General features: G+C 35.3%; 1 protein-coding gene across 1 annotated transcript in view; it reads left to right on the top strand.

The window, feature by feature from the left end:
* Window positions 1–16,259, top strand: part of SMCHD1 (structural maintenance of chromosomes flexible hinge domain containing 1) — a 94,009-nt gene that overhangs the window by 22,998 nt on the left and 54,752 nt on the right. The window contains exons 4-17 of the mRNA XM_075494435.1: window positions 1,099–1,181; window positions 1,277–1,407; window positions 3,304–3,418; window positions 3,551–3,670; window positions 6,529–6,695; window positions 9,009–9,102; window positions 9,365–9,575; window positions 10,418–10,538; window positions 10,640–10,823; window positions 11,325–11,522; window positions 11,660–11,773; window positions 12,230–12,336; window positions 12,627–12,709; window positions 12,866–12,979. Coding sequence (XP_075350550.1) covers window positions 1,099–1,181; window positions 1,277–1,407; window positions 3,304–3,418; window positions 3,551–3,670; window positions 6,529–6,695; window positions 9,009–9,102; window positions 9,365–9,575; window positions 10,418–10,538; window positions 10,640–10,823; window positions 11,325–11,522; window positions 11,660–11,773; window positions 12,230–12,336; window positions 12,627–12,709; window positions 12,866–12,979 — 1,842 coding nt within the window. The remainder of the gene's footprint in view (window positions 1–1,098; window positions 1,182–1,276; window positions 1,408–3,303; window positions 3,419–3,550; window positions 3,671–6,528; window positions 6,696–9,008; window positions 9,103–9,364; window positions 9,576–10,417; window positions 10,539–10,639; window positions 10,824–11,324; window positions 11,523–11,659; window positions 11,774–12,229; window positions 12,337–12,626; window positions 12,710–12,865; window positions 12,980–16,259) is intronic.

Below are 16,259 nucleotides of genomic sequence, written 5' to 3'. Positions count from 1 at the left end.
CATGCCTAACCAATTTCATGTGTTCCTGAAGGGCCATTGTTCTTTGATATGGAATAGTAAGTATGGATCACATAACTGGTGCTCAACTCCTGTTGTTAGGAGTGAAGAAAGTTGCAAAGAAGCTGAGAACTGTTTTTATACTTCAGAAACAACTTGAGGGAAAATGCCCAATACTTCAGTGTTGCTATATGATACTAATACTCAAGGGATTTATTTTGCGTGTCTGAAGTGTATGGCCAGTCTAATTTGCACCATAGTGTTCTGAAGAACCTTGCAGACTGTAGGAAATAAAACTTCCTTATCAGAGAGACTGAATGGAAATGTTTATTCCATTCACTAGAGCTGATCAATCGGACTAAATTAATCTGAACTTGATGCATTTTTTTCAGATTGATCCTGTTGTCCTAAATTAAACGCAATTTTTCACTAAAGTTCGGTAGTTCTAACTTTGATTAGGTAAAAGCTCCAAGTGTTAATATTTAGAAACAACAAACTTGTGCAACCAGTTTGGCTGACTATTTCTGCTGTGTATTGCACGTATCTGACAGAACTTTGGTTGTATTTACCATTGACTACATTTCTCAACCATTTTTACAATTTTCTGTGTGTTCTTTTTGTAAACAAATCACTTTCTATTTTGGAAATTGTGCAACTTTTCTGTTGAGGTTTTTTCAATGAGTTCATTCTTCCCTCAGTATTTTAACAAGTCAAAGTCAGTTTTTCACACACTTTGGGCTTTCGTATGAAGCGTACAAATTCATTCCTAATCATGGAAAAAGGCAAGTTTGCCTTTTGGTAAGGAGCCTGTTAGTTCATCGCTGTTCCTAGGTACTTCCAGTAATTGTGTTCTTACCATCAACACAGATATGAGAGATTCAGTGATGAAACAAATCATAAAGTACATGTACAAAAACTTTTTTTAAAATCAAGATGTTATATAATTTTGGTGGTTCTGAAAGTGCTTAGCTTTTGTCTGTGTTAAGGGAATGTGTTATCCTAATTGCTCAGAAGAAACTACTGTGAGTGTGTGTATGTTTTCTGAGTGCTGTCTTTTGAGAACAAGATTTTAATAGGGTTATTTTTCTTCAATTTCCTTAGCATTTGCCCTTGCTGAGTTGATTGACAATTCTCTATCAGCTACATCCCAAAATACCGGTATTCGGAGCATACAGATAAAATTGGTAAGATAGAAATATTCTACTTTTTTTCAGGTGTAGTTTGCATTATCTTTTTTTTTTTTCTGGTGCTCCTTGTTTTTTATGTTTTCCCCAAACAGTTATTTGATGACTCCCAAGGAAAACCAGCTGTTGTTGTGATTGATAATGGAAGAGGAATGACTTCTAAACAACTTAACAACTGGGCTGTATATAGACTGTCAAAGTTTACAAGGCAAGGTGACTTCGAGAGGTTAGAAAGTTTTAATCATTTTTACAACAATTAGGAAACTCTGTGAAGGTTCACAGAATATCATTTTAAGACATCTCTATACCAACACTTAGCTAAAACCTGTCATTCTATGTGTCTATTTACGCGTAATCATATTTTCTGTAAGTAGGAAATAGAGAAGCTTCATAACACAAAAATGCTCTTCTAATATTATGATACTGTGAGAACGTTTTTTATTCTTATGGCCTTTTCTAAGCTGTCCTGTCTTTGACTTGCCTACATACAGTTAGGGGCATTCTGTGTTCTGCAGAGTCTTTTTTTATAGTGTTACCTGTTACCTGAAAGCCTTTCAATAGTGCATTAAGGAACGCGTTCAATGTCTGTCATGCTACTGGAATAATGGATACAGGGGTTTGGTTTAGGTTTTCTTTTTTTTTTTTTTTGTATCTTAGTCATGTCCGATATAATGCAAAATTATACCTGAAGATGTCTGTCTATTGAAGAAGGCTAGGCAAAATACATGTTTTACATTTAAAGAAGAAAATAGAGGTTTATGGTGGGTTTTAGTGCTTATATAAATTCATTTTACAGTTTTGAATCTGTTCCCAAGAGATCTTCCACCTGCACAGCCAGGCTTAGCCCTAGTGTAGAAAATTCCAGAGAAGCAGTTATGTACAGTTCTCGAGCTTTAGTCACTTTTTAAATACCTTAAGCCTAGGACACTAAATTTGAAGATAAGGATCACAGCTTCAATCATAAGTAACTTGTCCTATGAGAAACTAGTGTAAAAAGTAATGGGTCAGTAGAAAGTGATAATAGAGCTGAGGAGGGTTTTTTTTTGCATTGGATGCATCTCCAAATAGAACAATCAATATCTATCAAACAACTGGAGATAAGTGCATAAAAAGTGATGCTGGGTCATCTTACCTAGTCATTTGTAGAGAAATTAACTGTTTTTTGAAATTGTTGTAGGTGAATTTAGTAACAGTAGAAATGTATAGTATTTTTAAGCTACAGGTTTCAACTGTGGGTTGATACCATTCAGTGGGACCATAGCTGTAAATTATACCAGGGTACCATCTACACCTTGTTTTCGTTTAGGATTGCTATGATTTAAAATAAGATGTTTGTCCTCCTGTTTGCTTAAACTAGGTAAGACTGTTCATCAATCAAAGCTGACTCAAAAGACATGGAATTTAATTACTGATGACATATGTAGTCTCTCCAGGACTGCATTTAATAGTTGGTTGGCATTATTTCTCATTTTGACTTAAAACTATTTCTACGAAAGGATGATGTCAGAAAGATCAGGCTTGCGTTGTAATCCATTTTCATTTGCAGCAGCTTCACAGTTAATATCTTGCCATAGTCAGAGAGAGCATTGAGGGATTTATCTTCTATCTTGTACCACTAAAACTGTGTGTAATTGCTGTTACCGCAGTACCTATCACACAGACCTATTGACCACATCCCTGTTGCAGAGTTAACAATGGAGAAAAGTTTTCAGGGTAATAGTTTCTTTTTCTATCAGATTCTCCCTGCCAAATGTTTTCCTCTCTTTCATCTGAACTTCAGTGTAAAAAAATTATACATAGATATTAATAAGCAAAAGAATTATTTAGATTAAAAAATTGAATGTGTATGACTGAATAAGATTTGGTTGCTAGAAGGGACAGAAGTGTCTTATAAGATGGCTTAGGAAAAGAGTTACACAGTCAACATCCTTTTAAAAAGAATACATCAAGAATTTTAGACACATTTTAATGATACAGTTATAATAGATCTAAAATGAAGGACTTCTGAACAAAGTGACTGCAGGAAGAATTTAATACAAGCTGTTTAGATCAGAAATTTTTATTTGTTTTTTTCAATGACGCTTGTCTTGAGAATGTTTATTAAAGCCACTTTTCTTGTCAGTGATCATTCAGGATATGTACGCCCTTTGCCAGTGCCTCGCAGTTTAAATAGTGATATCTCATATTTTGGAGTTGGAGGCAAACAAGCAGTGTTCTTCGTTGGACAGTCTGCCAGAGTAAGTAAATGTCAATCTTGAACTTAATCAGGGTGTTACTATCCTAGCTTTTAATCACAGCATTAAGCTGTTTTACTACGTTCACTTTAACTCTTATTTTTATTTTAAATGCTGTTTCTTTAATAAAAACAGATGATAAGCAAACCTGCAGATTCTCAGGATGTTCATGAACTTGTCCTTTCTAAAGAGGATTTTGAAAAGAAGGAGAAAAACAAAGAAGCAATATATAGTGGATACATTCGAAACAGGAAGGTAAATGGCTTTAATACTTTCTTTTTTTTAACTGAAAGCCTTTCCCAACTTAACATTAGTTCACTATGTAATATTCTTGTAATACTTATCTGGTGATATCTTTATCTTACAAATAATTTGCACTCTTGAGTGTGAAAGGAAGTAATGGGAAACTTGAGACACTGTATCATAAGGCTTTATTTGTATGTGATTCTTTTTTCAGTTTAGCTTAAAGGACAGAAATGCTATATAGTTTGACATATCAGGTTAAGAAAAATATCTAAAAAGATTTTTCTAAGAACAGCGATTGTTTTGTTATGTATAAAACATAAAGAACAATGTCCATTCTCTGAGGTATTAAGGAATAAATTAGGGAAACAAACTGTGTATTATATAAAAGTATGTAGAAGAACTACCCTGCATATGCGAGAAAAGTCAGCCAGATCAACAAAAACCCTAATGGTTTTCATGAAGAAGTAAAGCTTAACCAAAAAGCTGTAAGATAAGGAGGAAGACCAAAAGGAACTGTTCTTTGGACATTTTTGAGCAAGGAGGTAAAGGCAAAGATATGGCTAAGGGTGCAGATGGGAGTGTAAGTGGGTGCTGTGTATGACGAGGTAATCAGACCTTGATTATAGCCCATATCTTGTGGGTTGTATCAGTGTTCTTGGCCTTTTGTATGGGTGAGAAAGGAACAGGAGGTGAATATGGTTTTTATCGTGCCAGTCTTGGGTCAGTGACTTGCGACAAAGAACGAGTCATCAGAAATGTACAAGCTTTTTTTTTAATCTCTGTGCAATAGAGATGAGAAGGTAGAGTCACAGAAATAGAAACTGAAAATAAAAACAGACAAAATCTGCTTTTTGTAGAGGGCAGAAATGCTTTCCCTCCCCATTTGATATTAAAGGGGGAGGGGGTAGAAAAGTAGAAAATAAGCTAACATATTAGTTGGAGGAAACTAGCAGAATGAGATGCGTAGATACTACTAAAGAATTCAAGAAGGTGGTGCAATCAACTGTTTGAAAAGTTGTGGTAATAATATAAAATGAAAGTTAAGCTGACACAGTTAGAAAAAAATTGCAAGTAGAGTTCTATTAGAGGTAAAAAAATAACTTGTAGATATCCAAGAGGGAAGAGATGATCTGAAGCTCTCGAGTAATGGAAATGTGGAGATAACGGATAGACAACTCGGGTCTAAGAAATTTTTACAAATCGTTGAAATAGCCAGGCCAGTTCGTTATATTGATGTGAAATTAACTGTGTGAATTTGTCTCTTTAATGTCTTGAAAAATGGTTTGCAGTGCACATAGGTGAGCAAGAGAATACTATGGCAGAAATGGAAGTTGTAATGGATTACTGCAGTGTGAGAAGAATAATTGAATTTTTGAGGAACTGGATTGGTAAAGGAAGTTACTTTTGCAAACAACTCAAGGTGTGCTTAATACCAAACCTCTGACATTCTAGAACAAGGCCAGAACACTGAAGAGAAATGGCACTGATGGCACCCAAGTCGATCATCTTCTGTTGATGGATAATAGGCACCTGTCTTTACTTCACTCACTTCCCTGGTTCATTTAATATTGCCAACAAGTAAATACTACTTTTCTAGCTGAGATGGATGCTAGGAATGTAGGGGAAAGTGCCATGGTAGTTTGTAATCTGTAGTGGGAAGGCAACCAAAGAATTTGGGAACAGCATTTCAGAGGTACTTTAACTCTGTGTAAGTTGTACTTTTTCAACATGTGTATGCAGCTTGTAGGTCATTGGTCAAATCATACAGAGGTGAGGACTCTGGATTTTCTTTATTATCTGTGATCTCATCACTATCATAGAAACAGCCCCTTGCTTGGATGAAATCAGCAAGACTGTTAGGTTTAAAAGAGGCTATGCTATGGGCAGAAGAAAGCATTGCAGAAGTAGAAAGCAGAAAGAATTGCAGTCTTTTTTGATGAAAGTTCCCACAACTGGTTAAATTATCCTGTTGGTTAAGGAGACCCCTTTGATTCCCTGGGGAAAGTAAGTCTTAACAGAACTCCCTTGACTAATATATTTCACTGTCTACAGTTAGGTAGGAGATGCGTCCTTTCACTGACTCAGTGATGTGTTTCCTTTTTGCCTGTTTACCTGCAAAACAAGGCATGAAGCTGCATTTACTACAGCATGGAAAAGCATATCTTCTCAGTTGTACTAATTGTTTGCAATTGCTTTAAAGATTTCAATCTTCGTTTTAAAAATAGCTTCTTTTCTGGATGCACCAAATGTAAAGGATTATCCACTGGTCCAGCACAAAGCATGGCATCAACCACTGCAGCTTAGAAACCTCCTATCATATGAGTAAAGTGCATCCATCCAGGCAAATTCAATCAGGACTTTCTGGAATCAGGAATTTCTGTTTCTGTGAGACTACTGGATATTTCAGCTGGAACTGAGGATTTACCCTTTCTCTTTCACAGCAAATGCATTTTTCTTCCACTTCCATTTCTGTTATAGAAAGCAGCCTATCCATTTAAAAGCAAATAATTATTTTTTCTGGCTTGGTTTTCCTAAAAAAAGACTTATGTCTTGTACACATAATAGTTCCATTTGATGGGTGAGAACATGGGTATCACACAGTGCCACATTAAACATGATTAAATGCATTTCTAGACTGAACACTTCAAATGCTGTGATGAAAGTGAGTTGAAAATTGAATGGATCAGGGATGTCAGATTCTCAGTTTGTTGACTTTGGAAGCTTTTATTTTAAGCATTAATCCTTTGTGATACTTAGCATCATGTGTTCTGTATTATTTTCCTGTTCTGTTTTTTAATCCCTTTCAAAGCTGATGGGAGTTAAGAAATTCAGTTTACGTTCATGCTCTTATTTTATTCTTTTTGTAGCCATCTGACTCTACTCACATCACAAGTGATGATGAAAGATTTCTTCATAATCTAATATTAGAAGAAAGGGATAAAGAGAGTTTCACAGCAGTTGTCATTACAGGTGTACAACCAGATCACATGCAGTACTTGAAAAACTACTTTCATCTTTGGACAAGGCAACTGGCGTAAGTTGCTGATTTAAAAGATTTGATTTAACAGTGGACTGCTAACAAAGTCAGATAATTATGAATTACTTCCTTTTTGTACATAGTCATTGGCTTTATTCCTGTTAAGGCTGTTGATACATATTTTGTTGATGACACAATTAGTCTTCCTAGCTAACTGATTTTACAGAAAGTAGCACAACTGAATGGGGTCCCCCATCCAAACAAAGGTGTCTGCAACCATCAGTTTCAATGTGACTTGATAATTGATAGATAATTATCCAATCTAGTTATTAATAACCTGTTCAATTTAATAGTTATATTATTATTGTAATAATTATATCTAATTATTATTGACTTGATACGTTACTTTTCTCACAGCTGTGCTCCTGACCTTGATATCTAGCTTTGTATTTACAGTTGTGTGGGTTTAAAAAAAAACAAAACAAAACAAAAAAAACCCCAACAGCAACAACAAAGAAGCTGCTGCTTCATCCCAGTTTAAGAAGGAGAACGATATGTGATACTGTCCACTCAGTACTATAGTAGTGTCATCAGTGGGCCTGCAGAGCCTGGAGATATGGCATTGTGTGATACCTGTAAATTGTGTGGGCTTATTTGTTTAGATGATGGATCTATCTGTGAATGTAAACTGAACTACGAAGTCATAGCCCAATTTTGAAATCTGGCAAACCATAGAACTTGATTTTTGAGCTATAATTTTATTTTTGTTTTGCCTGTAATCTAATAATAATAGATAATACTTAATATCAGGATTAATATAAGGATTAGATAATACCATATTATATGAAACATCGTTCAGTGTTGCATGTAAGAACTTGTGGCTGAAACCCTTTTTAACCTCATGAAAATGTAGCTGCACATCTACGTTGACAGATAACTTGCATCCCTCATTAGCTTCTAGGTGCTCTTCTGGTGAACACCCACACTTAGGTATGTGTTAGTTCATTCCAGCAATGTCGTGAAGTGAAAGAACTGCCTCTGTTTGAGATGAAACCCAGGTGCAATTATTCAAGTATATACCCTGTAGCTATTACAGTAAAACCAATCAGATTTAGTTTCCCAGTGCTACACAGTCCTGCATCACTATTTTGGCTGTAATGGCCTTTTTCCCCTCAAACACCTCCACATACCCTTCTGCCATGCCTTTTGCCACACATGCATGATACCAGTTTCATTCTGCTTTAATGGGCTACAGCACAGCCCTCATATTGTTTCAGATGCTTTGAAGTGGAGGGAGGGGAGATGAACCCCCCCAAATAATTATGTCTTAAGGCCATGAGAGCACCTTTTGAAGTCTGGAAGAAATGCAGACAAAATGCTAAGCAATTTGGACATACCAGTCTGCTTTAAAGTCCTGAGCAATGAGACCATGAGGAGCTTTTGTCTGGGAAGCAGAATTTCTCCTTGGGGTGCATTTAGTGCAGTGGATGTCAGAAGCAAAGCAATTATAAACACTTGCAGGTGCATTTAACTTCCTTCATGCATTCAGTCCCATTGACTTGCATAATCTCATTTTTTCTGCAAACCACTAGCCTGAGGTTTAAGGGGACTCAATCTTTGCAGTTGGAAGAATTAGCTAGCTTGCTGAAAAGTTGAAGTAAATGGCGTTAAGTCCTCAGTTTTCTCAAACTTCATAGCTCTCTGAAAATAATTACTCTATCTGACTGTGTGGATTTTTTTTAGTTTCTTAAATGAGCATAAGTGCCATTAGAAAATAATGTTTACAAACAGAAAAACTATTTCTAATATGCAGATCACAGCCATGACTGCTACCTATATTCAAATGGGGTATCTTTACTTTTTTGCAAATAACTTAAGGATAGTGATTGTTTGTTAAATGTTTCTATTGCTATTAGGTGATCAATACAAAACTGATATCAGGAACAATGTGTAGAAAGCTTTTTGGCTCTAGTTCTTTTAAATCTACAGAGTGCAGAACAAATTACAGTAGTTTTATTAATCTGCACGTTGATGTAAAGGATCTGTAGCCATGTAACAGTCATAATTTTTTTCACTTATGTATTATTTTCCAATTTGTAATGTTTCTAATTGTTTTATCAAAAAATTGATCCTAATATGATTTTGCATGAAGGAGATGAGAATTGAAAAGAGTGAAAAGGAATCACTCCCTTTAGTAAATCAGATATATGTGTACCAGATATACGTGTTGTCATGGAGTTGATTTATAACAATGCAATGAACCTGTTATATTTTAATAAAAATATAAGTTTATTTAGGTTTTTGAAAATTATAATGTGCAATTTTTAAATTTCACTTTGAGATTTATTTTTCATTTAAAATGTGTTTCAGACATATCTATCACTATTACATCCATGGACCAAAAGGAAATGAAACTAATGCTGTAACAAAAGACATAAGCCCTTTCAACAACATCGACATTCAGGTGAGAGATTTTATACTTATTAGTCAAAATTCTTTGATGGCAACTTATTTCATATTGTGCCTGTTTCTCTTTAATCATGCATTTTGAACTACAGCAGCATTTTAAGATATGTATGTAATTTAATTTTTAAAAAGTAATACTATTTATCATTGCAGCATAGGAACTAATTCGTTTTGCTAACAGTTGAAGATAAATGTCACAAATGCTAATTACAGTAGGTTTTTTGGTCTAAGGAAAATGAACTTGTTTTATTTTTTCCCAGATTTCAATGTTTGAAAAAGGAAAAGTACCCAAGATTGTCAATCTTAGGGAGATCAAAGATGACATGCAGACATTGTATATAAATACTGCAGCAGATAGTTTTGAGTTTAAGGCACATGTTGAAGGAGAAGGTATAGTGGAAGGCATCATCCGGTATCATCCCTTCCTGTATGATAAAGAAACATACCCTGATGATCCATGTTTTCCATCAAGTGAGTGAAATGTTGCGCTGCTTATCAGTCCTATTATAGACAATCCTACTACTCTAAATGTTTTAATGAAATAGAAACTAGAACAATTTAAATTGAAGTGTAAATTGTTATCTAATTTGGGTTGTGGCAGAACAGAAAAGTTCACATCCTTCTGGATGAACAAATCCTGTGAACAAACTGGCTGTTGTGGTAACTCGTTCATGTAAACGTGATCTTTGACATAACACCATCTGATTTCAAACTATAAACTCTTATGGAATGCAGTCTGATTGACACATTTCCGCTTTCCTGACTGTTAGATCTTTGCTCCGAGAAAGTAATGAAACACCAGCATTTTGATTCAAGAGATTCTAACATTGGAATACCACAGAGGACAACATGTAGTCTAAGTCCTTAATTTAAAATTTGTTTTATACTGGATAAAAGTTTTCAGACGCTAGGGTTTTTAAATAATTTGTTGGTATTTTGTTTGGGTTTTGTTTTTTGTTTTGACAAATCCTGAGTTTAATTGTGACAAGGTTTTATGATATTAGAAGAACATCCATTGAAACTAAGAGGAAAAAGTAATATTTATTCAAATTTGAAATGTGCAAACTTGGTAATATTATTTAATCCCTGTCTACAATTTTTCCTTAGCTTTCCTTACTTTTTCTGCTTGGTATTTCTTAAACAGGGGAAAAAAAACTCCTAACACAGTATATACCTAGCTTGATATAATGTGTACTGGTACTGGGCCTAACAATAAGTATAGATAATCCTTAATTTAGACTGCTCTGTTTTTCGATATTATATTAGTTTTTTAAAGAAATTTATTAATGGAGACTGTCTTCTTTTTAATCAAGAATTAAATGCTGATGATGATGATGATGACTGCTTTATAGTAGAAAAGGGTGCCAGAGGAAAAAGGCCTATTTTTGAATGTTTTTGGAATGGAAGATTAATACCATACACAACTGTGGAAGAGTAAGTGGTAATCTGTTTCTACAATGTAAACCAGTCTGTTTCTATAATGTAAACCTCTCTTTATAAAAAAGGGTTTTAATGTCTTTCTCCTTTTGTTTAAGTTTTGACTGGTGCGCTCCTCCAAAGAAGAGAGGATTGGCACCAGTCGAATGCTACAACAGAATTTCTGGTACATTATTTACCAATGATAAGTTCCAGGTCAGCACAAACAAACTCACTTTCATGGATCTGGAGCTGAAGCTAAAAGATAAGAATACTCTGTTCACAAGAATCTTCAATGGACAGGTAATCCTTTTATTCTGTTAAGTATTTCTTCTTGGCAAGGTTTAATGCATATGATATAGAAACCTTTACTCACTGGTCATTTGTTCATGTCACTGAATATTGCCCAGCTTCTGAAGAACTTTCACCTTGGGTACTTTTGCAGCACTTTGTAGCAGACACTTCTCTCAGTTTTAGTGAGTAGTAAAGCTGACTCTTTAAATCTGAAAAAATAAGATTTAGTCTTCTTCCTTTTATTTTCTTAAACAATGACTTTATCTAGTTGTTATATGACAAGTTTTTTGGAAAGACCCTCTTCATAGGGGAATATGGGTGCTGGGGGAAAACACTTTCTCTGGCTTGAAGTATAGCTTTCCTAGAATTTTGTAATGTTTCCAAGCTGAAGAATCCCTTTTTCAGAGTACTCATTGCTATACTCTTATAATTGTTCATACTTCTGAAGTTGTCAGATTTAAATTTTGTAATACAGTAATAACATGTATTTATTTTGTAATCTCTTTATAGGAGCAGCGAATGAAAATTGACAGAGAATTTGCTTTGTGGCTCAAAGACTGTCATGAAAAATATGACAAACAGATAAAATTCACAGTCTTTAGAGGAGTAACTACACGTACTGATTTACCATCAAAAAGAATGCAGAGCCCTTGGACAACGTATGCTGCAATAGAATGGGACGGGAAAACGTACAAAACTGGACAGCTGGTAAGTTAGTTGCTCACTGATGTTGCGGTTTTGTTTGTTTGTTTTATAGTAGAGGATTTGAACTCAATAAAAGGCAAATACTATACATTTGATGCAGAAGTAATGTATTGACATTAATTGTTGTCTTCTCTTTACAGGTGAAAACTGTTAAGACTCTTCCAATATTCTATGGAAGTATTGAGAAATTTTTTTTGTATGGAGACCATGATGGGGATATATATGCCACTGGAGGAGAGGTTCAAATTGCTTTGGTAAGACAAATATAAAAAGGATTCACATACCTAGTATGTCTATGGAATCTTTAAACATAATCCTGGGTCAGACTTGTTTAAATGACTTTTAAGTAACTGTTGAAAATTATGGTATTTTTTTGAGATTCAGCAATCTAGAAATAATCAAACTACTTAGTTACATTAGTTTTAATGTAAATATATTAAAATTATTATTCATGATCAACAATCTGATTTATTTAAATTTGCATATAAAATAGAGTATCACAGTTGGTATCAATAGTATGTTGTGCATCCATTCTTAACCCTTGTGATTTCAGCAGATTTTAGAACAGTGTCTTGTGGTGTCACCAGGTAGTATTTGTTAACATATTGCAGTATGTTTATGTCGACTTGTCTAGTCCCTTGATAGAGAGGTATTTCTTTTCTGACATACTATAATCTGGCTGTTTATAACTGCACTCAGTTTTTTTTCAGGAACCTCAGGCGTTATATGCTGAAATGAAAACTGTTCCCATCTCAAAACTTGACAGAACAGTGTCTGATAAAGCTATTAAAAAATACATAGAGGATGAAATGGCAAGGTAAGCTCTAAATTGTAATTACTTACTTGTGGAGTTCCTAATAACAGTTTTAGTATTTCTTCAGGAACAAAAAAAGCTCTGTCTTATTCACAAATGGGAAAGCAGTCAGCTATTTCAGTAGAAACAAAAAAGCCTAGAACTCTAAACCAGGAAAAAATAGTTTAGGTTCCCCCTCGCCGCCCCCCCCCCCCCCCCCCCCCAAAAAAAAAGCTTTGTCTATATTCTACTAAAGATAAATTACCCTGTTTTTTAGCTCACAGAAAAACTGTACATTCTTTCTTTTCCACTAGACTTCCCGACAAATTATCAGTAACGTGGCCTGAAGGAGATGAGTTATTACCAAATGAAACAAGATTTGCTGGTACACCAATAGGTATGGGTTTTTTCTTCCAAATACTAATAAGTAAAATGTCAATTTAAAAATATATTATTATGCACTCTTGTTTAAAAAAGCAAGCATACAGAAATCTCCAATCACTTATAATACACAGCATATTCTAAAAGTCCATAATTTTTCTTTTAAATACAGGAGCATTAAGAATAGTAATTTTGAATAAAAAAGGAGAAGCAATGCAAAAACTTCCAGGTACAAGCCATGGAGGTTCAAAGAAACTTCTTGTTGAACTCAAGGTTATTTTACATTGTAAGTATTTCAGTATATTTAACTGAGTCTTTATTATTTTAAAAATGCATAATGGATAATGTATTTCTTTGTGTATATACATATAATACATACAGAATTTGATAGATGGATATAGCTGTTAATTTTAAGGACAATATCCCGTCAGAGCATGTAGTACTCCAAAGCCACATTTTGTGAAATGACAATTGCTTCAATGCCAAATATTTAATGTCTTAATGCTATATTATGATTAAATCTTCTGTCACATGTAAGGAGGCCCTATCAGTTCCAGGCTATCTATTTAATATGTGTAAGAACATGGTTAAAATGGATAATGTTTCTGTAATTAACACGGCAATTCATGTGGGCTGCATGAAAGTAGGGACCAGACTTGTTAAGTATCTAACGTAAAGTCACTTCAGAATTTTAAAAAATCAAGTTTCTTGTGAGTTACTGTTTTGTGGTTTCCATTTTATGGGTGCTTCACTTGATATTCTTACATCGCATTTGTTAAGAATTGTGTTCTCTCCGAGGCAGCCGAAATTACTCAGTTGTGTGTTGAAAACAGAATTAGAACACTAAATTCTCTGAAAACTCCAATCCTGCACATGTCAAATATATCTGAAATTTATAGAAGCTTAAAATTTTATTTGCCTTGTTTCTTTCCATATACAATAGGAAAATCCAATTCCTTTATCTGATAAGAATTGTAAAAATACCTTTCTGAAGCACTGGGGTTACTGTAGTGACATAAGTCAAAGGAAACCAAATGGAAGTATCTTAGCTTCAGTTTAGTATACATGCCATAAGACTACACATGGTGCTTTAATGGCATTTGTTGTATGGTAACTGTCTGCTGTGCATGTCCATTGTCCAAGGTAGTGTGCTGGGGCATAAAGAGGTTGGAATCAAAAAAAACATGTTCAGGCTAGTAATACAGACTATCAGATTGTATTTGCCAACAGCCTGGGGGACAAATCAGTGTTTTGCAACCTTAACTAAGGTAGACCATCCTGACTTCAGGATATATAAACTTGAAAGAGACTGGTGCTTCTGTTGTTGTGTTTTGTCAGTGTTGTTGCTAGGAGAAATAAACTTAAGTTTGCCCTTTGCCTCCAATCACTGAAAAGTCTATCTTCAGACCTTTCGTGTCTCCTGACCAGTTTGATTCATTGATGGAAATTATAACTGTTTTTATTGCTTCCTATCTTAACTTTTGTCTCTATTCAATTGAGGAATCACTAGTGTAATCCCCCTGTTCTTCACCAAAATAATCAATAAGTCCTGTAAGTGACAGTTTGGGCATGGCATACCTGTCAAACTCAAACCCCTAGTCTTTCTTATAATATAAAGCTCTCATTTGTACTAACGTGGCTACACCCTTATGAAGGCCAACAGCAAACATCTTATAATGTACAAAAAGTTTCTCTTCTCTTTTGAAGAGTGGAATACCTGGCAAAATATACTGTGGACTGCCAAGAGAGTTGAGCTATGAGACCTTCTTATCTGGCCTGTTACTGGGGAGCCTTATACAAGGTTCAATTCAAAATTAGGGCTTGAATTAGGGTTGAGAGAATTATAAAGTGGAGCAGTCCAGTGGGCACAAAAGGAGCTGCCAAAGGAAAGGGTGGGATAGCAGGAGAACTAGACCGTGAGAAACTTCTTGTCTGGGCCGTGGCAAGAGCACCTTGTCCAGGGTTTGGACAAGGGAAGCGAAGGCTGGCAAGACAGCTGGGATATGAGAAATTTTTTATCTGGGCCATGATGAGGTGGGGCTTGTGAGGTTTGGCCAAAAAATAAGGTTGAGGTTATGGGTTAGAGCTGAGAGAAGGAGAAAGCTGAAGGGTCTAGGTGGAGCAAGAACACAAAGGGGCTACCAAATGAAAGAGTAGGATAAAGAGAAAGAGACCTGCTTACGGAAAGTGTCTGCCAAAGGGAAGCATGGACTGCCAGGAGAACAGGGCTGTGAGGTTTTTCTCAGTTTTTGCTCTTTTGGATGTGTCGGGTTTTTTCCCAGGCCATCAGCGGGTTGTTTCTGTAAGGTGCTCTAAAATTTCAGGATAGGGTTGATGGAAAGGGGCTGCCAGGAAAGTTGGGTTCTGGGAAATTTTTTTTCAAAGTCATGCCTGGGTAATTCTTGTCTAAGATGAGGCTGAGAAATGAGCATTTCTATCTCAGAAGGTTATTTCTAAATCACTCCTGATGACTCAATTAAATTGCAGGTACCGCTGTTGAAATACTCGAGTAGGTGCTGTGGCAATAGTGAGGCATCTTTTCAGGTTTTTGAGCTCTTCAGCAAACTGTTTTCATCACTGAAGTATTTATTTTAGAACTTAGTTGACTGTTCTTCTGACCAAACAATTATCTTGCCACTTTCTTCCTGTAAACCACAATGGGAGATGCTGTTCGGATGCGTCTGTCTCTCTCTCATGCATGCACCATTGAATTCTCCCAGTTCAGGAAGGCTATGGCTATTGGCTATTAATATGTCATTTGAAACAAAATTACAGACACTCCATTCTTCCTCTTTCTGTACCCTCCATGGATTTATATTATACCATAGCAGGGACATTTAGTTATCTGTTGTTTTCACAATATTATACGTGGAAACCTTGCTCATAAGAGAAGCAAACGTTGGTACCATAGTAATCCTGTGAATAAAAGGTACCTTTTGTCTCTAGAAGAAGATTTGTTTCCAAAAGGTTTCAGACAATAAACAAACAAACAAAAGAACCCCGCAACAATGAATGAGAATTCTCTTTTGTTTCTGAATGAGGAAACCCAACCAATTTTAATAATTTAGCCTCAAGTTTCTATTTTTTGCAAAACCCTATAGTGTCTATAAAAACTTAATTCCTTGTGCTGTTTGAAGTACACAGTTTGTACCAAGTGCAGCCTTCTGTATCTCAGTGATTGTAGGGATACTGATAATATTCATAAATATGTTTGTATGGAAGTGTCAAGAAAAGAACATGGTGGTTAGGAAGTCCTAATGGTGCTTTCTAGCAAAACAACAGAGGAGAGTTCATTAATCACTACTAATGTAAAGTGTTTGAAGGGCCTTTCCTCTACCAAAAGGAAGAATGGAGAAATTCCCAAGAAAGTTCTAAATCTTTGCGTGTGGCTCCACTGAAATAAAAAAATCAGTCTGTTCAAATAAAACGTCAGGATGTTTTTCATCGCAGAGACCATAACAACAATGTTGGACATACTTGATAACTTCCTTGTGCAGAACTGCTTTTATGATTGTCTCCTTTTTCAGAAGAGAACATCAAAATATAACAGCCCTGCCTTTAAAAGC

The sequence above is a fragment of the Mycteria americana genome, chromosome 2 (genome assembly GCF_035582795.1).
Source record: "Mycteria americana isolate JAX WOST 10 ecotype Jacksonville Zoo and Gardens chromosome 2, USCA_MyAme_1.0, whole genome shotgun sequence".
Classification (NCBI taxonomy): Eukaryota; Metazoa; Chordata; class Aves; order Ciconiiformes; family Ciconiidae; genus Mycteria; species Mycteria americana.
This window is presented reverse-complemented; position numbering and strand designations above follow the sequence as displayed.